At 39.2% G+C, this 22646-nt stretch overlaps 1 protein-coding gene across 17 annotated transcripts in view; it reads right to left on the bottom strand.

The window, feature by feature from the left end:
- The window catches only part of LOC111139444 (lysine-specific demethylase 6A-like), a 159996-nt gene that overhangs the window by 109908 nt on the left and 27442 nt on the right, over positions 1-22646 (bottom strand). For 16 of the 17 annotated variants that reach the window (XM_022491704.1, XM_022491706.1, XM_022491692.1 and 13 more), the window contains exon 4: positions 8820-8869. The exons of the other annotated variant lie outside the window; for it this stretch is intronic. In XM_022491704.1, the coding sequence (XP_022347412.1) occupies positions 8820-8869 (50 nt within the window). The remainder of the gene's footprint in view (positions 1-8819; positions 8870-22646) is intronic. 17 annotated transcript variants of the gene reach the window in all.

Genomic DNA, 22646 nt, shown 5'->3' with positions numbered 1-22646 from the left:
GACTCTGCTTGTGATTTCAGCTCAGGTGATGATGAGCTCTATGTTAGACCCCTGTGCTCAGCAGGGCATCTACTTGAGATCAGCTCCCTATCCCCCTGCCCCTCTACCTACTTCTAAGGGCTCTCTCTCTAAAACAAATAAGTAAGTCTTCAAATTAAAAAAAAAAGATTTTTTTTTCAAGACAGAATCAAGTGTTACAAGATTAAGGAAGAATTGGGATCTTCAATACAGAATGTGAGAATGTAACATGGTACATACAGTATGCACACTAGCCTTACAGATCATTTAAGTTTAATTACTAGCATCAGACTCTACTCCATTCCAGAAGAAATAAAAACATGCATTCAACAAAAACAAGTTCAAAAGAGTTCACAGTAGCATGAATCATTATATGCAAAAGATGGGAAACAGACAGTAAATGTCTATCAACAGTTAACAGAATAAAGTGAATATCCAAATACAGGAATTTTGCTATTAAAAATAATGAAGCTGCCTTCCAGGAAAGATGGAGTAGGAGGATCCTAAGGCACCTGTCCCAAGGATACACCTAGGTAACACCCATATCAGTGTAAATAACCTAGAAAAAACCCAAAGAGATCAAGAACAAACCCCACAACTAAATGTAGAGCAGAGGCCACAGAGAACAAGGTAGAGGAAGAGAGAAGACACAGCGGGAAGTTGAACAGATCTGAGAACGAGTATAAGAGGGAGGAACACCCCTGAGCAAGAAGGGGAAAGGCACAAACACCCACACAGTGAGCTCAAGCAGGGAAGAACAATCCCCTAATACCAAATGCATGAGTTCTTACGCAAGACAGACTTTAAAACCTGAAATTATAAAGGAAACTAGAGTCTAGTTTCTAAAGGAAACTGCATTCCCTCTAGAAACTAGAGTCTAGTTTCTAGAGGAAACTGAGTCCTCTCTACTAATAAGACAGCAAAACAAAAAGCTAAGGGAAATCCGGCATAGAAGCAGCAGTTTGAAAGACGCCTGTACATAAGGGAGAGAGAGTTATCTACTAATCTCAGAGCATGTCCTGTAGGGACAAAGGTCCCTGGGAGACTCTTTTAGGAACAGGGGAGCTGACAGGCACCATCTCCCTCAGCTGCCTACCCCCAACCTGGCATATGCCTGGCAATGGGGCATATGGACCCCAGCAAGAAAAAACTCACTATCTAACTTGTAACACTGCACTTTGCAGATCTGCCCCTCCAATATGCTCCCGGACAGAGTTCATCCAAGACACAGGCCACAGTTAGTGTGCAACCAGCCCCAGTAGGGGCCAGCACCACTCCAAAAAGACTCTTGCCCTGGGGAAGACTAGACAATTGCAGCCCCAAGTATGGGAGGGGAAGTCTGACTGTAGCTCCACCCACATAAAAGCTTCTAAAGAGAGAACCCTGGGTTATAATCTGTTTGTAAGGGTCCCTACTCAGTGGGGAGCCTGCTTTTCCCTCCTCCTCTCTCTGCCTGCCACTTCCCCTGCTTGTGTTCCTTGGGTCAAATAAATAAATAAATCTTTTTAAAAAGTCATAAATATGTATGTTCCCAAAATGGGAGCAATCAAATAAATAAAGCAGTTAACAAACATAAAGGAAGTAACTGACAGTAAGACAACAGTAAGGGAATTTAAGCACTTACTATTAAACACTTACAACAATGGACAGATGATCCGAACAGAAAATCAATAAAAATCCACAAGAAAACAGTGACTTTGAATGACACACTGGACCAGATGGAGTTCACAGATATATTTAGAGCATTTCATCCTAAAGCAACAATATATACAGTCTTCTAAAGTGCAGATGGAACATTCTCCAGAAGACATCACCTATTAGCCCATAAAACAAGTGTCAACAAATAAAATTTAAAAATCAAAATCATACCATGCATATTCCCTGAACACAACATTATGAAAATGAAAACTAGAAATCAACTGCAGGAAGAACTCTGGGCAAATACATGGAAATCAAAGAACAAGATACTAAAAGCAACGAATGGGTGAATACAGAAATCAAGGAGGAAATTAAAAAAAAAAAAAAATACATGAAAATGAAAACAACAGTCCAAAACCTTTGAGGTGCAACAAAAGCTATTCTAAAAGGAAGTTTACAAGCAATACAGACTTACCTCAGGAACCAAGAAAAGTCTCAAATAACCTAAGCTAGTACCTAAAAAAGGTGAGCCTAGAAAAAAGGGTACCTGGGTAGCTCAGTCAGTAAATATCAACCTTCAGCTCAGGTCATGGTCTCAGGCTTCTGGGATTGGAGTCTCCCATCAGGCTCTCTACTCAGTGAGGAGCCTGCTTCTCCCGCTCCCTCTGACTGCTGCTCCCCCTACTTAGGCTTGCTCTCTACCAAATAAACAAATAAAATCTCTAAAAACTAAATAAATAAAAAAGCTAGAAAAAGAACAAGGAAAGCCCAAAACCAATAGAAGGAAATAATAAAGATGAATGCAAAAATAAGTGAAATAGAAACTCGAAAAAATACAGCAGATCAATGAAACTAGGAACTGGTTCTCTGAAAACATCAACAGAATTGATAAATCAGACTCATCCAAAGAGAGCGCAAATAAACAAAATTATAAATGAAAGAGGACATAACAACCAACACCAATGAAATACAAAGGACTGTAAAAGAACATGAAAAATTATATGCAAACAAATTCCACAACCTAGAAGAAATGGATAAATTCCTAGAAACACATAACCTCCCAAAACTGAAGCTGGAAGAAATAGAAAATTTGAGAACAGACCCATAACCAGCAATGAAATTGAATTCAAAATGAAAACACTCCAAAAAGAAAAAAAAATTCCAGGACCAGAGATCATCTGTGGATTCTACCAAACATTTAAAGAAGAGTTAACATATATTCTTTTTTTAAAAGATTTTATTTATTTATTTAACAGACAGAGATCACAAGCAGGCAGAGAGAGAGGAAGGAAGCAGGATCCCTGCTGAGCAGAGAGCCCGATGCAGGGCTCGATCCCAGGACCCTGAGATCATGACCTAGCCAAAGGCAGAGGCTTAACCCACGGAGCTACCCAGGTGCCCCAAGATTTTATTTATTTGACAGAGAGAGAGAGAGCAAGACAGTGAGAGAGGGATTACAAGGAGGGGGAGTGGGAGAGGGAAAAGCAGACTTCCCACCCAGCAGGAAGCCCCATCTGGGATTCGATCTCAGGACGCTGGGATCATGACCTGAGCCCAAGGTAGAAGCTTAACAACTGAGCCACCCAGGCACACCATTAATATATATTCTTCTCAAAGTATTCCAAAATAGAAGACGAAGGAAAACCCAAATTCATTCTGTGAGGCTAGAATTACCCTAATACCAAAAACATAAAAACTACCAAAAAAAAAAAAAAAAAAAACTATAGGCCAATACCTTTGATGAATATAGATGCAAAAATCCTCAGTAAATTATCAGCAAAACAGAATACAGCAATACATTTTTAAAAAATTATTCACCACAATCAGGTGGGATTTAGTCCTAGGATCCAAAGTGGTTCAATATTTAGAAGTCTCATCAATATGATAAATCACATCCATGAAGGATAAAAACTGTATGATCATTTCAATAAGGGCAGGAAAAACATTTGACAAAGTAAAACAACCATTCATGACAAAAACACAACAAAGTATGTTTAAAGGGAACATATCTCAACATAATAAAGGTCACATATGAAAACTCCACATGAAAATCGGAGTTCTTTTCTTCTGAGGTCAGGAATAAGACAAGAATGTCCACTCTCGGGGCGCCTGGGTGGCTCATAGGTTGGGACTCTGCCTTCCATTCAGGTCATGATCTCAGGGTCCTGAGATTGAGCCCTGATCAGGCTCTGTGCTCAGCGGGGAGTCTGCTTCCCCCCCCCCCCCCCCCCCCCCCCCCCCCCCCCTCCCTACTTCCGATCTCTGTCAAATAAATAAATAAATCTTAAGGAAAAAAAAAAAAAGAATGTCCATTCTCCGCACCTTTGGTCAACAGAATACTGAACTCCTAGCCATAGCAATTAGACAACAAAAAGAAATAAAAGGCATCCAATCTGGAAAGAAGTAAAACTTTTACTATTTATAGATGACACGATACTCCATATAGAAACCTATAAAGACTCTACCAAAAAACTACCAGAACTGGGGATACCTAGGTGGCTCAGTCCATTAAGTGTCTGCCTTTGGCTCAGGTCATGATCCCAGGGTCCTGGGGATAGAGTCCCACACTGGGCTCCTTGCTCAGCGGGGAGACTGCTTCTCCCTCCACTTTCCCTCTGCCTGCTGCTCCCCTCTGCTTGTGCGCTCTCTGACAAATAAAATCTTAAAACAAACAAACAGAAACTACCAGAACTGACAAATGAATTCAGAAAAGTTGAAGGATTACGAAAATCACATAGAGAAATCTGTTGCATGTGTATACAATAATAAAGCAGCAGAAAGAGAAAACAATCCCAATTTACAACTGCATCAAAAATAATAAAATACTTAGGATCAATTTCACTGAAGAGCTGAAAGACCTTTACTCTGAAAACTATAAAACCAGTGATCCAAGGAATTAAAAATGATACAAACGAATGGACTGGAATAACAAAATGTTAAAATGTCCACACTACCGAAGCAACCTACACATTAAATGCAATCCTTATCAAAATACCAACACCATTTTTCTCAGAACTAGAACAAACAATCCTAAAATATTTATGGAATCACAGAAGACCCCTGAATAGCCAAAGCAATCTGAGGTTTTACAATTCCAGATTTCAAGTTATACTACACACAAAGCTGTATTATTAAAACAGTATTGCAGTGGCACAAATATACACACCAGATAAATGGAACCGAATAGAGAGCCCAGAAACAAATCTATGATTACATCGTCAATTAATCTTCAAAAAGGAGGCAAGAATTACAAATGGGAAAAAGGCAATCTGTTCAACAAATGGTGTGGGGAAAACTACATGCAAAGTAGTAAAACTGGATCACTTTTTTAAGCCATACACAAAAAGAAACTCAAATGGATTAAGAACCTAAATGTTAGACCTGAAAACATAAAAATCATGGTAGGGAGCATAGGCAGGACTTTCTCTGACACTGGTGCTAACAATGTATTTTTTTTTTTTTAAGTACGCCTCCTAAAGTAATGGAAATAAAAGTGAAAATGAACTATTGGGACTACATCAAAATAAAAATCTTCTTCAAGGAGTGCCTGGGTGGCTCAGTGGGTTAATGCCTCTGACTTTAGCTCAGGTCATGATCCCAGGGTCCTGGATCAAGCCCCACATCCCTGCTTGGTAAGGAGCCTACTTCCCCCTCTCTCTTTGCCTGCCTCTCTGCCTACTTGTGATTTGTTTGTCACATAAATAAATACTTTAAAAAAAAACAAACAACTTCTGCAAAATGAAGGAAACAAACAACAAAACTAAAAGGGAACCTACTGAATGGGAGGAGATAACTTGCAAAAGAAATCTCTGATAAAGGGTTAGTATCCAAAATATGTAAACAACTTATACAGCTCAACACCAAAAAAACAAAACAAAACAAAAACAAAAATCCCAAATAATCCAATTTTAAAAATGGACAGAGGACATGAACACACATTTCTCCAAAGAAGACTGATGGCCAACAGACCTATGAAAAGATGCTCAAGATTACTCAACATAAGGGAAATGTAAATCAAAGCCACAATGACATACTGGGGCACGTGGTTAGGTGTCAGTGGAACATGTGATTCTTGAACTCGGGATTGTGAGCTCCAGCCCCACATGGAACATAGAGATTACTTTTTTAAAATTCTTAAAAAAAAAACAAAAACCACAATGAGATATCACCACACACCTTCAGAATGGCTAAAATCAAAAATCCAGGAGAAAACAAGGTATGGCAAAGATGTGGATAAAAAAGGAACACTCCTTCACAATTGGTGGGAATGCAAACTGGTACAGCCATTCTGGAAAACATGAAGTTCCTCAAAAAGTGAAAAACAGAACTACTCTACGATCTAGTATTTTCAGTAATGAGTATTCACAAAAAAATACAAAAACACAATTTCAAGAGGATACATGCACTCCCTATGTTTACTGCAGGATTATTTACAATGGTCAAATTATGGAAGCAGCCCATTTGTTGCTGAATGAAAGGATAAGACAGAATCTTATTCAGTCATTAAAAAGAAAAAAAAGGGGCGCCTGGGTGGCTCAGTGGGTTGAGGCCTCTGCCTTCGGCTCGGGTCATGGTCTCAGGGTCCCGGGATCGAGCCCCGCATCGGGCTCTCTGCTCGGTGGAGAGCCTGCTTCCCCCTCTCTCTCTGTCTGCCTCTCTGCCTACTTGTGATCTCTGTCTGTCAAATAAATAAATAAGATCTTTAAAAAAAATAAATAAATAAAAAATAAAAATAAAATAAAAAGAAAAAAAAATCTTGTCATTTGAAACAACATGGATGGATCTAGAGGTTATAATCTTAAGCAATATAAGTCCGTCAGAGAAAGACAAATACTATACTGTTTCACTCATACATGAAATTTAAGAAACAAAACAAATGAAAAATGGGGAAAAAAGGGACAAACCTAAAAACAGACTTTTAATTATAAAGGACAAACTAATGGTTGCCAGAAGGCAAGTGGGTCAGTGGGGATGGGTGAAACAGGTGATGGGAATTAAGAGTACGCTTATCTTGGGACGCCTGGATGGCTCAGTGGGTTAAGCCGCTGCCTTAGGCTCAGGTCATGATCCCAGCATCGTGGAATCGAGTCCCACATCGGGCTCCTTGCTCAGCAGGGAGCCTGCTTCTCCCTCTGCCTCTGCCTGCCACTCTATCTGCTTGTGCTCACTCTCGCTCTCTCTCTCTCTCTCTGACAAATAAATAAATAAAATCTTTAAAAAAAAAAAAAAAGAGTACGCTTATCTTGATTAGGACTAACATAAATTGTCAATCACAATACTATGCCTCTGAAATTAACATTAACACCCTGTGTTAATTACACTGCAATTAAAATTTTGTAAAAAAAAAAAAAAAAAATTTAAGTACTGGGGGACATCTGGATGGCTCAGTCAGTTAAGTCCAACTCCTGATTTCAGGTGAAGTCATGATCTCAGAATCCTGAGATGAAGACCCGAGTCCAGCTCCACACTCAGGGCATAGAGTCTGCTTGAGATTTTCTCTCTCCCCCAACCCACTTGCCCCTCCCCCCATCTTGCTCACTCGATCTCTAAAGTGAGTAAAATCTTAAAAAAAAAAAAAAAATTAAGGACTGGCTATACAAGCTACAGTAGGGATGAACTTTGAAAACATGTGAAGTGAAAAGACCAGTTCAAACTAGGCAAATACATAACAGCAAATTAATTGTTTCCTTGAGAAAGGGTTATGGAGGGATTAGGGAAGAGAATACAGGATTTTGTTTTCATATGATGAACATATTCTAAAATTGACAATGGTGATGGTTACACAACTTTATTAATTAAAAAACATGAGACACCTTGCTGGTTCAATCAGTAGAACACACAACTCCTGATTTGTGGTCCCACAATGGGTGGAGAAATTACTTAACAATAAAATCTTTTTTTTTTTTAAGATTTTATTTATTTATTTGACAGAGAGAGATCAGAAGCAGGCAGAGAGAGAGGAGGAAGCAGGCTCCCCGCCGAGCAGAGAGCCCGATGCGGGGCTCGATCCCAGGACCCCGAGACCACGACCCGAGCCGAAGGCAGCGGCCCAACACACTGAGCCACCCAGGCGCCCCAACAATAAAATCTTTTTAAAGAAAAACAAAACACTGAATTTTAACCTTCAAAAGGATGCATTCTACGGTTGACTGAATTGTAGTTCTGTAATACGCAACCAAAAGAAAAACTAATCAACAAATTTAACTGAACCTTATTAGAATATTTATGGATTAAGTAGACTTCAGTTTTGTTTCTTTCCATTCCATTTTTATTTAAATTACAGACCAACACACTGATTTTGCATACCCTAAAATTTCCCATTCATGCACACGTTATCTATAACTAATCCTCATGACAGTTATACCTAAAACAGATTATGGCTTATATCGTATTATAAGATACATTGATTTTATGGCATAAAATAATGACAGTGTTTTGTTTTGTTTTTAAGATTTTATTTATTTTACAGAGAGAGAGGAACACAAGCAGGGTGAATGAGAGAGGGAGAAGTAGACCTTCCACCAAGCAGAGCCTGATGTGGGGCTCAATCCCAGAACTCTGGGATCGTGACCTGAGCAGAAGGCAGCCACTTAACAACTGGACTGAGCCACCCAGCCTCCTTTATGGTGGCTATTGTTGAAAAGCAATCTATTCAGCTTCCTATACCATACTTGGAAGTACATATGCTGTGAATGATTAACCTACTGGTTTATCCGGTTCAATGGATATAATACAATGGATAATTTATCCTTACACCTAATTCCTCATTTAAATAGACCTTCTAAAATAATTTTAATTCTCTGCAGAGTTCCCATCACAGAGAAAATATAAAAATAAGGAATCTTTCCCTTAGCAGGCAGCCTAGCTCACCCACCTTAGGGGGGAAAAAAAAAAACCAACTATCCTCCATCCTTCATTATTCCCAGCTCTGGACTTAAAAAAGATTAGTAATTTTTTTTCCCCTGCTTTCGCTTTGTTATTAACACACCACACTTAGTATCTTTTACTAAGAATATGTTACAAAAATACCAGTGAGGAACAAGATACTTTAACACAAAACAGCTAAAGAAAATAATCTTTTCTTTCCAATTACTTAGCATTACAATGTTGTATAATCTGTGCCAAAATAAGAAAACAAATCTGGCACTGAAATGTGTACTAACCTTCCAGTAATCAGTCTGTAAACTGTAGTATCTCTGATATGCAGATAATGCTGAAAAAAGAAAAGTAATTATTAGTGAATTGTTTATGTCTCATTTGAAAATCCATACAACAAAGATCTTAAATTTTTTTTTAATAAAGATTTTATTTATTCATTTGACAGAGAGAGAGAGATCACAAGAAGGCAGAGCAGCAGGCAGAGAGAAAGGAAGGGAAGCAGGCTCCCTGCTGAGCAAGGAGCCTGATGCAGGGCTCGATCCCAGGACCTTGGGACCATGACCTGAGCCAAAGGCAGAGGCTTAACCCACTGAGCCACCCAGGTGCCCCAAAGATTTTAATAAGCTGCCCCTCTAGCCTGCATCTCAGCACACTATGATATAAATAGCAAACAATTTACTATTTATGGGCTACCAATAAAATTATCTATGAACACAACAGAAATAAACAATCTACTGGCAATCATTATCATTATAATATAAAATCATTATCAGATTTTCTCCTTGCTTAAATAAATGTCCAGTCTTGACAATTACTTCAATCATTTTGGTTTCCCTCATGGAACAAATCTCATGGTAATTTTCTAAGCCTATTATATAATATAATAAATTTTCTAATTTTTCCTCAAAAATGCAACTTACTTCCCAAGAAAATAAAAGCACATACATACATGCTTCTGTTGAAACTGATGAAATTTGGCAGTTTGGAGTTTATGAGCAAATGGGTAAGAATTCTTGAGATATTTTTGGTCCAAAAAAATGACCTTATTATAGCATGGGGACAGTATCCATGGGCACAAAGAGCTGCAGTGGGACTGTGAGCAGTGACTGATTATATACTTTTTAATTACTGGGCATTAGAGATAGCGTAAGTCTAGAAGGAATATGGAAGGAAGACTTTCAGGACCTTGAGGGACTAGCTGCTATTAAGATAAGGTGACTTTTTTCTTTAATAAAACATAAACAATGGGGCACCTGGGTGGCTCAGTTATTAAACATCTGCCTTCAGCTCAGGTCATGATCCCAGAGTCTTGGGATCGAGCCCTACATCCGGCTCTCTATTTGGTGGGAAGCCTGCTTCTCCCTCTCCCACTCCCCCTGCTTGTGTTCGCTCTCTCACTGTATCTCTCTGTCCAATAAATAAATAAAATCTTTAAAAAATAAAAATGAAAAATGCCAAAAAAAAAAAAAGAAAAAAAAACACCCATAACCATGAAGGCACCAAAACAGCCCCAAGTTCCTTGAGGAAGGTCACATTTTGCAGTTTCAGATATCAGTGGGCTGCAAGCCATAAGGAGATTTAATTTAAGCTTTATGTCTATTGCTTTTGTTTCCCTTATCAATACAATCAACATTACCTTGGGCTACCACTAGTTTCAATTTAATTTCAAAATGGTTATTCCTATGCTCCCTAAACCATCCAAAGGTATAAAAGGTTTGGGATCACTTGAAGCAGTTCCTGCCAACCCTAAAAAAAAGGAACAGAAGGTAAAAAGGTAAAAGAGATATGACATAAACCTATTAGAATTTATGGCAACACTAAAGTAAATTAAAAAGGGGCACATAGGCAACACAGTGGGTTAAGCGACTGCCGTCTGCTCGTCCCAGGGTCCTAAAATAGAGGCCTACCTCCAGCTCTCTGCTCAGTGGGGAGTTTGCTTCTCCTTCCTGCCTTTCTCCTCAGATTATACTCTCAAATAAGTTAATGAAATCTTTAAAAAAAAAATTAAAATTTTAAAAAATAAAGAGCACAGGAAATTCTGACATTTTTAATAGTACCTGAAAGTCTTTAAATTTTTTAAAAAACATTTTATTTATTTATTTGATGGAAAGAAAGATCACAAGTAGGCAAAAAGGCAGGCAGAGAGAGAGGAGGAAGCAGGCTTCCCGCTGAGCAGAAAGCCCAATATGGGGCTCGATCCCAGGACCCTGAGATCATGACCTGAGCTGAAGGCAGAGGCTTATTAACTCACTGAGCCACCCAGGCGCCCCTAAATTTATTTCTTAAATTACTTCCGGGGAAACATTTACAGTAAAATACTTAGGAATGAACTCATTTTACTTGCCCCTCTAAGTCCAAGTAAAATGACCTATGAGTAGTATACCAGAAGAAGAGCTAGTACATAGTGTAATATGCTGAGGATTTTCATATCTCAAACAATCATTTTTACGATTTTAGACATTTTTCACAATAGAACTGTAAATATTATCTAAATTCTTTCCATGGGAGGGCCTAGGTGGCTCAACAACTGGGCAACAGACTCTCGATTTTGGCTCATGATTTCAGCTCAGGTCCACCGTCTGAGGGTCGTAAGATGGAGCCCAGGGTAGAGCCTGCTTCAGGTTCTCCACCACCCTCACACACCCGTGAAGGTCTCTCAAGCACAAGTGCGCTCAAGCTCTCTCAAAAACAAATCCAATCCAATCTTCCATAGACTTCAATACACAAAGAAAAAACTAAAGGGAAACGTCCTTCCCATTTTACTATTATTTGAGATAGTTGAGAGAGAGCAGAAGCAATGGACAGGGTGAGGCACAGAGGAGAAGCAGACTCCCAGCTGAGCAGGGAGCCCCAGGAGGTACTCAATCCCAGGACCCTGGGGTCATGACCTGAGCCAAAGGCATATACTTAGCTGAGGGACCCAACCACACACTCTAAACTTGCTTTTTTCAAATATTTTCATAAAATTAAAATAATCAGAATTTTTAAGTATGCAAACTTAATGCTCTAGAAATAATGAGTGTATATAAGAATGCTTATCTCATTAATACACTACATTTCATGTCTAAGAAATGACTAAATGATTAAGGGTTTATTTTTATTTTTTTAAAGGATTTATTTTTAAACAACTCTAAACAACCAAATTCATAATACAATGAGTCACATTGTATTGCATATTATACACTGCCCAGAGCAAACGGCTAAGTAGGAAAAGGTCAGGGTAGCAAAACCTTAAGAGAAACACCCAACTCCAGCCCACTCCAGTCCTCTTATTCTAAGTGGGGAAACAGAAACAGAAAAATTCAATTCACTTCACAAAGGCAAAGGTTCCCTAAAGAGGGAAACCTAATCATAGTCTTGATAAGACACTTTCCCTCACCCCTCCCACTTTACCACATTACCATTTATAGCAGTTCTTTTTAATTAATATACTAATCCAAATTTTAGAAAAAATTTACAAGACATACGAAGGGCAAAAACACAATCTGAAAAAAACAAGCATCAGAAGGAAAATGGAAATATATGGGATTTATCAAACTGGGAATTCAACAATACAATATGCTAAAAATAACTAGTACATAAACAGAACAGCATACAAGAACAGAAGGGCAATGGAACCAGAGAAGACAGAAATGGTAACAAAGGATCAAGAAGAAATGCTGAACTTCAAAAACACTGTAACAAGAATATAAAATGTATTTAATGGGATTATTAGTAGACTGGATACAGGTGGGGAAAGAATACTGGAGATAAAGAATTTATCAAAAGAATCCTCAAAAACCGAAAAACTGGGGAATAATTACTGCAGGGAGAGGGAGATAAGAGGACTGTGGGGCTACAAAAAAATTGAACAGTGTGTAATTGGCCTACCAGAAGGTAAAACAGGGAGAAAAAAGAAATTATTTCAAATAATAATGACAAAGAATTTCTACCAAAATTAATGCCAGACAAATAAATCACAGATCCAGGAAGCTCAAGAGAACACCAAGGGGGAAAAAATGTCCAAAGGCAAAAGTAATTTAGGCATATTACTTTTATTTTTTAAAGATTTTATTTATTTATTTGAGATATACAGAGGGAGAGAGCGAGCAAGCGAGCACGAGCAGAGGGTAGAGGCAGAGGGAGAGGGACAAGCAGACTCCCTGCTGAGCAAGAGCCCAATGTGGGACTCAATCCCAGGACAATGGAATCACGACCTGACCCGAACACAGATGCCCAACCAACTGAGCCACCGAGGTATCCCATGGCACCTGATCCGAAGGTAGAGGTCCAACTGAGCCACCCAGGTATCCCATGGCATATCATTTTAAACAAGAGAAACTAAAAGATTATAATTTTTTTTAAGACTTTATTTGAGAGAGAGCACAAGCAAGGGAAGAGGCAGAGGCAGAGGGAGAAGCAGACTCTCTGCTGAGCAGGGAGCCTGATGCAGGATTTGATCCAAGCAGGACCCTGGGATCATGACCTGAGCCAAAGGCATATGCTTAACCATCTGAGCCACCCAGGCGTCCCGAAAAGATTTTTTAAAAACAATCCAGAAACTAGAGGGAGAAAAAACACCTTTCCTACAGAAAAGCAATGGTAAGAATTATTCAAACTCTCAGAAGATGGGAGTAGAATACTTAAATTCTAGGGAAGAGGGGAAGAAGCCAACCTAAAGCAAAATTATCACTTAAAAGTGAAGGGGGGTGAATATATTATATTATATATATTTATATTATATATTTATATTTATATATATTTATATATTTTTATATACATATTTTTTAAAGACGTTCTTACAAAGAAGAAAATAATGAAAGTCCAAAACGCCAAACTACGTGAAGAAATCACAAAGGAAAATAAGTAAATGTAAAATTAAAACTTATTTTTCTTACTAGCTGATGTAAAAAACCATTCAAAATATCAACCTGTGTTTTTTATTACATTTTGTACGTCTCATATACACATACATAAAACAGATCTTTTTCAACTTAGAGTTATGTTCAATAATCCCACTGTAGGGGCGACTGGGTGGCTCAGTGGTTTAGGCCACTGCCTTCGGCTCAGGTCATGATCTCAGGGTCCTGGGATCGAGTCCCACATCGAGCTCTCTGCTCAGCAAGGAGCCTGCTTCCTCCTCTCTCTCTGTCTGCCTCTCTGCCTACTTGTGATCTGTCAAATAAATAAATAAAATCTTTAAAAAAAGAAAATAAAAAAATAATAATCCCACTGTAAGTTGAAACTATTATAAATGGAAAACCCATTTAATATAACCAACTGCCATACATAATAGCTTAGCCTAGCCTACCTTACATGAGCTCAGAACACTCACATTAACCTTTTTGAAGTTGGGCAAAATCTAGCACAATGCCTATTTTATAATAAAAAGCTGAGGGGTGCCTGGTGGCTCAGTTAAGTCTTCAATCTATATCTCAGCTCAGGTCTTGATATTAGGGCCATGAGCCGCTTTAAAAAAAAAATGAGATCTATAACCAAGTGCTGAATACCTCAAATAATGTATTGAATATCATAATGAAAAAACAGATGATTGCAATCATTACATGGGTATAGAAAGGTTGTTGGTATACTGGACGTTTATCCTCATGATCTCATGACTTATTAGAATATGTGACTTACTCTGTTCACCAGAGACTCACCTTTTTTTTTTTTTTCTTTTTTTTAAAGATGTATTTGAGAGACAGGGAATGAGAGAGAGCATGAGGCGTGAGGGTCTGAGGGAAAAGCAGACTCACCACTGAGAAGGGAGCCTGATGCAGACTCGAGCCTTGGACTCCAGGATCGTGACCTGAGCCGAAATTAGTCTTTTACCAACTGAAGCACCCAGGCATCCCCAGAGACTCACTTTTTCTTTAAAAAGCTCCAAACAAGCCACAATAATCCAAGTTTTCCATCCCTGCTACACGTGATACTTAGCAGAAACTGGTGCCAGAAATGACAAGCTCCAAACAGTTTCAAAAAAACGAATTTATCCACTTTTCAGTTTCATCCTATTCATATGCCTGATGACCTTCCTCCAGATTATTATCATCTAGCTGTAATAATAAAAATGTACCAGTAACATAACAGTACCATTAACATAACAGAACCAAATTGCATCCACTTAAGGGAAGAAAAGAGGTCACACTCTTGATTCTAATCCCAAGTTGTTTCTCTAGGTCATGACCTTAGGTCAGCTTCCATACCAGTCCCTAAGTCACCCTAACCCAAAACCCCAACCATGAGACCTATTCAAAAATGTGCCTGGTTGGCTCAGTCATTAACCATCTGCCTTCAGCTCAGGTTATGATCCCAGGGTCCTAGGATCAGTCCCACTTCAGGTCCCCTGCTCAGCAGGGAGTCAGCTTCTCCCTTTCCCACTCCTCCTGCTTGTGTTCCCTCTCTCGCCGTGTCTCTTTCTGTCAAATAAATTAAAAAAAAAAAAAAAAGTTAAAAAAAAAAAAAGAAGAAGAAGGAACAACATGAGTTCCTCTTCTCCCATTCTCTGGCTACTGAATAAATTACCTGCTCATCATCAAATGCTGTTTATTTGGTAAATGGTACTGAGTAGAGAAAGAAGTTATCATTTTGTAAGAACTGCAGTGGCCCAGAGGCACATGAAAGGATCTTACTGAAGAGAAGAACAAAGGCTAAATAAATAAATAAATAAATAAATGGCAAAAGAAATTAATAAAATTACATTTCTTTACAACCTACACCCCACCAACAAACACCTCAGAAAGAGAGCTCCTCCTCAAGAAGCTCCAGCAACTGCCTTAAAATTAATGCTTTGCTAGAGGCAGAAAGTAATGTTTGCTTGATAATAGCCAGACCTCCAGGATCCTGTTAAGTCTTCTTTAACATATGACAATCCTTTTAGAAACTCCCTTTATCTCTACCCCTCCCAACTTAGAGAGTATGTAATTAGTCACTTACAATCCCAGTGCAGCTCTTTCTGCCCTACGATCCTGTCCCCATACTTGAATAAAAACACCTTTTTGAACCAAAAAAAATCTCAAAAATCTCTGACCACTGGCTCAGGAGACACATATCACATCATTTCCATATATCACTAGCCTGGGAAAAGATCCAAGTTCAAAATTCAAATACACCTTCTATTTGAATGCGTATTATTTTTCATACCATTACAAAGACAAAAAATCTAAAACCAGAATTAAATTGGAGACCGCCTATATATAACACGAAATGTCATCAATGACACACAGGACAGGAAACGGAACTGGGATTACTTTACTATAACATGCCTCACAGTCCAATGAAGCATTATTTGAAAGTTGACATGGAAATTACTTCTATATTTATACTGATTACTCTAGTGTATTACTCTAGTATCTAGTATAAATTTCAAAACTTTTTTTAAGAAGTGGTTAAGAGGGGCACCTGGCTAGTAGGCAAAATCTATAAAGAACTTATCAAACTCAACACCCAAAGAACAAATAATCAAATTAAGAAATGGCAGAGGATTGGGGCGCCTGGGTGGCTTAGTGGGTTAAGGCCTCTGCCTTTGGCCCAGGTCATGATCCCAGAGTCCTGGGATGGAGCCCCGCATGGGGCTCTCTGCTCAGCGGGGAGCCTGCTTCCTCCTCTCTCTGCCTACTTGTGATTTCTGTCTGTCAAATAAATAAATAAAAATCTTAAAAAAAAAAAAAAAAGAAATGGTGGAGGATATAAACAGACATTTCTGCAAAGACGACATCCAGATGGCCAACAGAAACATCAAAAAGTGCTGCACATCACTCACCATCAGGGAAATACATATCAGAACCACGAGATACCACTTCACACCAGTCAGAATGGCTAAAATTAACCAGTCAGGAAACAACAGATGCTGGCAAGAATACGGAGAAAGGGGAACTCTCCTACACTGTTGGTGGGAATGCAAGCTGGTGCAGCCACTCTGGAAAACAGCATGGAGGTTCTTCAAGAAGTTGAAATAGAGCTACAATATGACCCAGCAATTGCACTACTGGGTATTTACCCTAAAGATACAAATGTAGTGATCCAAAGGGGCATGTGCACCCCAATGTTTATAGGAGCATGTCCACAATAGCCAAACTATGGAAAGAACCTAGATGTCCATCAGCAGATGAATGGATAAAGAAGATGTGGTATATATAGACAATGGAATACTATGCAGCCATCAAAAGAAATGAAATCTTGCCATTTGCCATGATATGGATGGAACTAGAGAGTATTATGCTGAGCAAAATCAGTCATTCAGAGAAAGAGAATTAGCATATGATCTCCCTGATATGTGGAATTTGAGAGGCAAAGTAGGGGATCTTAGGGGTAGGGAAGGGGAAAAATGAAACAAGATGCGATCAGGAGGGAGACAAACCATAACAGACTCTCAATCTCACAAAACAAACTGAGCGTTGCCAGGTGGAGGGGCGTAGGGAGAGGGTGGTTGGGTTATGAACACTGGGCATGTATGTGCTATGGTGAGTGCTGTGAACTGTGTAAGCCTGATGATTCACAGACCTGTCCCCCTGGGGCTAATAATACATTTTATGTTAATAAAAAATTAAAAATTAAAAAAAAGAGGGGTGCCTGGGTGGCTCAGTTGTTGAATGTCTGCCTTCGGCTAGGTCATGATCCCAGGGACTTTGGGATCAAGACCCACATCAAGCTCCCTGTTCAGCTTGATTCTCCCTCTTCCACTCCCCCTGCTGGTATTCCCTCTCTCACTGTCTCTATCAAATAAATAAAATCTTTTTTTAAAAATACTGGTAAGAGGGGAGCCTGGGTGGCTCAGTGGGTTAAAGCCTCTGCCTTCGGCTCAGGTCATGATCCCAGGATCCTGGGATTGAGCCCCGCATCGGGCTCTCTGCTCTGTGGAGAGCCTGCTTCCTGCTCTCTCTGTGCCTGCCTCTCTGCCTATTTGTGATCTCTCTCTGTCAAACAAATGAATAAAATGTTAAAAAAAAAAATACTGGTAAGAAAGCAGAAAAAATGCAATCATTTATAATCAGAAAAGGCAAAAGAATGGAAGACAAAGATAAGAACGAAGAATAAAGGCAATAAAGACAAAAAAACAGGGCGCCTGGATGGCTCAGCAGGTTAAGCCTCTGCCTTCAGCTCAGGTCATGATCTCGGGGTCCTGGGATCGAGCCCCGCATTGGGCTCTCTGCTCAGCAGGGAGCTTACTTCCCCCTCTCTCTGCCTGCCTCTCTGCCTACTTGTGATCTCTCTGTGAGAAATAAGTAAATAAATAAATAAATCTTTTTTTTAAGACAAATAGTAATTATGGCAGCTATTAATCTGACTGTATCAATAACAATTAACCCCCAAGAGTCCAAGATGGCAGAGAAGTAGGAGACCTAAATCTTGTCAGGTCCCAGGAATTCAGCTAGATAGCTATGAAACCATTCTGAAAACCTACGAACTCAGCTGGAGAACAAAGAAAAAAATACCAGCAACTCTATGAACAGAAAAGCGATCATTTTCTGTAGGGTAGGAAGTGTGGAGGAGTGAATCTGAGATGACACATGGGAAAAGAGACCACAGGGCAGAGGGAAGGAGCCTTCATCAGCCAAGTGACAGAACAGCAAGGCAAAAACTGCAACTTATAGGAGTCTGCTCTGGTGAGGAATGTTGCTCAGCCAAGTGGGAGATGGAACCATTGCTGGGACAGTGAGGTCTCAGGATCCTCAAGGTCACAGGAAGACGGTGGGGTGCCTGAGTGTAGAAGAGCACCCACATATTGGAGCAGGGAAGCCGACTGAAAAGAGTGGGCTGACGAATGGGCTCTCAGCTCACAGTTGCCATAAACTGTGATTTCTAGCACAGCTGGGCCACTGCTGTTTAAGTAGGGGTCCAACAAATGGCAGGACAGGAAGAACCCCTCTTTCCTCCCACAGAAGGAGTGGCGGGGAGAGTGCTGCAGGAGCCTCTTGGGTTTGGAGACTTCAACCAGGGCTCTGTGCTTGAGACAGAAATGCTCGCTTACAGGCCAGGGGAATACAGAGTGCAGACAGAGACAGGGAGACTAACTGCTTTTCTATCAGGGTTCACTGAGGAGTAGGACCCCAAGCTCTGGGCTCCTCTGAGGTGAGAGACTGGAAGGCTGCCATTTTCATTCTCATCCTAAAAGCTGTGTGGAAAAGCCTTCAGGGAAGCAAAGCTACAGAGAGCAAACCCCAACAGATTACTTAGCCTGGCAAGGGCAGAGCCATGCTGCCTGGGGCAAAGACATTTGAGAATCGAAGCAACAGGTCCCTCCCCCAGATCAGCAAGAACATCCAGCCAAGACCAAGATGAATGAGAACTGCGAAACTCCAGGGTAGGGCAATACAGCACATGGAATTCATGGCCTTTTCCCCATGATTCCCCATGATTCAACTTTAATTTTTTATCTTTTTTTTTAATTTTTCTTTTTGAATTATTCTTTTCTTTTTCAACCAACTTCTTATCAATTCCTTTTTTAAAACTTTTAGCTTTCATTCTGTACAGTCATATTCTATCCCTTCATTGTATTCAACCTTATTTTTGTATATCTATATACATATATGTGTGTGTGTGTGTGTGTGTGTGTGTGTGTGTGTGTGTGTGTGTATTGTTTCTCTTTCTTTCACACTCTGGGATGCAGTTTCTTCTAACAGATCAAAATACACCCAAAATTTAGAGTATGGCTTTGTTCTATTCACCTGATCACATTCTCTCTTTTTAAAATTTTTCTTCTTTCCTTTTCCAACCAACTTATCAATTCCTTTTTTAAAATTTTAATTTTCATTTTTACAGTTATATTCCATCCCTTCATTGTATTTAATCTTATTTTTGTGTATATACACATGTTTTTCTTTCTTTAAAATTTTGGGATGAAGTTTCTCCCAACACACCAAAATACACCCGAATCTAGTGTATGGTGGCTCTGTTCTGTTCACCAGCCTGATCATATTCCTCCCCCCAGTTTCAGGTCTCCTTCTCTGGGGTCACTGTTACCCTTTCAGCATTTTGTTCTCTTTGTTCATCTGTTCTTCTCTCAACAAAATGACAAAACAGAAAACTTCACCTCAAAATTTAGAACAAGAAGCACCTGCCAGGAACCTAATCAATACAGACCTTTGTAAGATGTTGGAACTTACATTCAGAATAATTATAAAGATACAAGCTGGGTTTGAAAAAAGCATAGAAGACACTAGAGAATCGCTTTCAGGAGAAAAAAATATCAACCAAGTCCAAATCAAACAGGCTATTAATGAGGTCCAATAAAAATGGAGGCTCTTAAAAAAAAAAAAAAAAAAAAAAAGGAGGCTCTTACTGCTAGGATAAATCAGGCAGAAGAGAGAATCTGATACAGAAGACCAAATACAGAAGATGAAGAATAAAGAGCTGAGAAAAAGGTAAACAACTACTGGATCACGAGGGAAGAATCCTAATTAAAGTTATACCATAAAGCCAAACAGTGTTAGAATAACTGGGATCACAGATGAAGAAAGAGAGAGAGAGAGGAGTAGAAGGTATACTGGAGTGAATTATAGTAGAGAACTTCCCTAATATGGGGAAGGAAACAGGCATCTAAGTCCAAGGATACAGAAAAGTGCCCTTAAAATCAATAAAATAGATCCAACACCCTGACATATAATAATGAAGCTTACAATTCTCAGAGACAAAGAGAATATTCTGAAAGCAGCTAGGGCCAAGAGGCTTGTCACTGACAAGGACAGAGACATTAGATTGGCAGTGGACCTATCCACACAGACCTGGCAGGCCAGAAAGGATTGGCATGATATATTTGGGTGCTAAATGAGAAAATTATATAGCCAAGAATACTTTATCCAGCTAGGTTGTCAATGAAAATAGAAGGAATGATAAAAAGCTTCCAGGACAAACAGAAACTAAAAGAATTTGCAAACTCCAAACCAGCCCTAAAAAATTTATTGAATGGGGTCCTCTAAGCAAAGAGAGAGGCCAAAAGTAACATAGACCAGAAAAGAACAGAGACAATCTACCGTAACAGTCACCTTACAGGCAATACAATAGCACTAAATTAGTATCTCTCAATAGTTACCGTTAATGTAAATGGACTAAATACTCCAATCAAAAGACACAGGGTATCAGATTGGATAAAAAAGCAAAACCCATTGATATGCAATCTGCAAGACTCATTTTAGATCCAGAGACACCTCCATAATATAAGTGAGGGGTGGAAAACCATTTACCATGCTAATGGACTTCAAAAGAAAGCTGGGGTGTCATCTAGTATCAGACAAATTAGATTTTAAAAACCAAAGACTAGGGGCGCCTGGGTGGCTCAGTGGGTTGGGCCACTGCCTTCGGCTCAGGTCATGATCTCAGAGTCCTGGGATCGAGCCACGCATCGGGCTCTCTGCTCAGCAGGGAGCCTGCTTCCTCCTCTCTCTCTGCCTGCCTCTCTGCCTACTTGTGATCTCTCTGTCAAATAAATGGATAAAATCTTAAAAAAAAATAAATAAAATAAAAAAATAAATAAAATAAAAACCAAAGACTATAATAAAAGATGAGGAAGGGCCTTGTATCATACTTACTGGGTCTAGCCAACAAGAAGATCTAACAATTGTAAACACATATGCCCCTAACATGAGAGTAGCCAATTACATAATCCAATTAATAACAAAATCAAAGAAATACATCAACAATAATACAATAATAGTAGGGGACTTTGCCACCCCCCTCACTGCAATAGATCAACAAGGAAATAAAGGCCTTAAATGACACACTGGACCAGATGGACATTGCAGATATATTCAGAACATTCCATCCCAAAGCAAAAGAATACACATTCTTCTCTAGTGCACATGGAACATTCTTCAGAATAGATCATAACCTGGGTCATAAATCCAGTCTCAACTGGTACCAAAAGATTGGGACCGTTCCCAACATATTTTCAGACCACAATGCTTTGAAACTCAAACTCAATCACAAGAAGAAAGTTGGAAAGAACTCAAATACATGGAGGCTAAAGAGCATCCTACTAAAGAATGAATAGGTCAACCAAGAAGTTAAAGAAGAATTTTAAAAATTCATGGAAAAATGAAAATGAAAACACAACTGTTCAAAATCTTTGGGATAAAGCAAAGGCGGTCCTAAGAGAGAAGGACATAGCAACACAAGCCTTTCTCAAGAAACAAGAAAGGTCTCAAATATACCATCTAACCCTATACGTAAACAGCTGAAGAAAGAATAAATAAAGCTTAAACCTTGCAGAAGGGAAATAGTAAAGATTTGAGCAGGAATCAATAAAATAGAAACCAAAAGATGAATAGAACAGACCAATGAAACTAGGGGTTGGTTCTCTGAAAGAGTAATACTGATAAACTGCTGGCCAGACTTATCCAATATAAAAGAGAAAGGATTCAAATAAATAAAATGATGAATGAAAAAAGAGAGATCACAACCAATACCTAAGTACAAGTATAAGAACATATTTTGAGCACCTATATGCCAACAAATTAGACAATCTGGAAGAAATGGACGCATTCCTAGAGACATATAAACTACTAAAACTGAGCTAGGAAGAAACAGAAAAGTTCCAGCAAGGAACTTGAAGCAGTAATCAAAAATCTTCCAACCAACAAGAGCCCAGGCAGGGCCAGAGGGCTTACCAGCCAAATTTTACCAAACATTTAAAAAAGAATTGGGCACTTGGGTGGCTCAGTTGTTTAAGTGCCTGCCTTCAGCTCAGGTCATGATCTCAGGGTCCTGGGATTGAGTCCTGCATTGGGCTCCCTGCTCAGCAGGGAGTCTGCTTCTCCCTCTATCCTTCCCCCTGCTCATGCTCACACACGTTCTCTTTCTCACAAAAATAAATAAAATCTTTTAAAAATGAATAAATAAAAAATAAAACAATAAAGAAAAATACCTATTCTTTTGAAACTGTTCCAAAAAATAGAAATGGAAGGAAAAATTCCAAACTCATTTTATGAGGCCAGTATTACCTTGATCCCGAAACCAAACAAACACCCCATCAAAAAGGAGAATTACAGACCAATATCCTTGATGAACACGGATACAAAAATTCTCACCAAAAGACCAGACAATAGGATTCAACAGTACATTAAAAGGATTATTCAGGTGGCTCAGTGAGTTTAAGCCTCTGCCTTAGGCTCAGGTCATGATCCCAGGGTCCTGGG

The sequence above is a fragment of the Enhydra lutris genome, unplaced genomic scaffold, assembly GCF_002288905.1.
Source record: "Enhydra lutris kenyoni isolate GAN:26980312 unplaced genomic scaffold, ASM228890v2 scaffoldscaffold108, whole genome shotgun sequence".
NCBI classification, from domain to species: domain Eukaryota; kingdom Metazoa; phylum Chordata; class Mammalia; order Carnivora; family Mustelidae; genus Enhydra; species Enhydra lutris.
The sequence above is the reverse complement of the archived record's forward strand: the minus strand, read 5'-3'. Positions and strand labels throughout refer to the sequence as shown.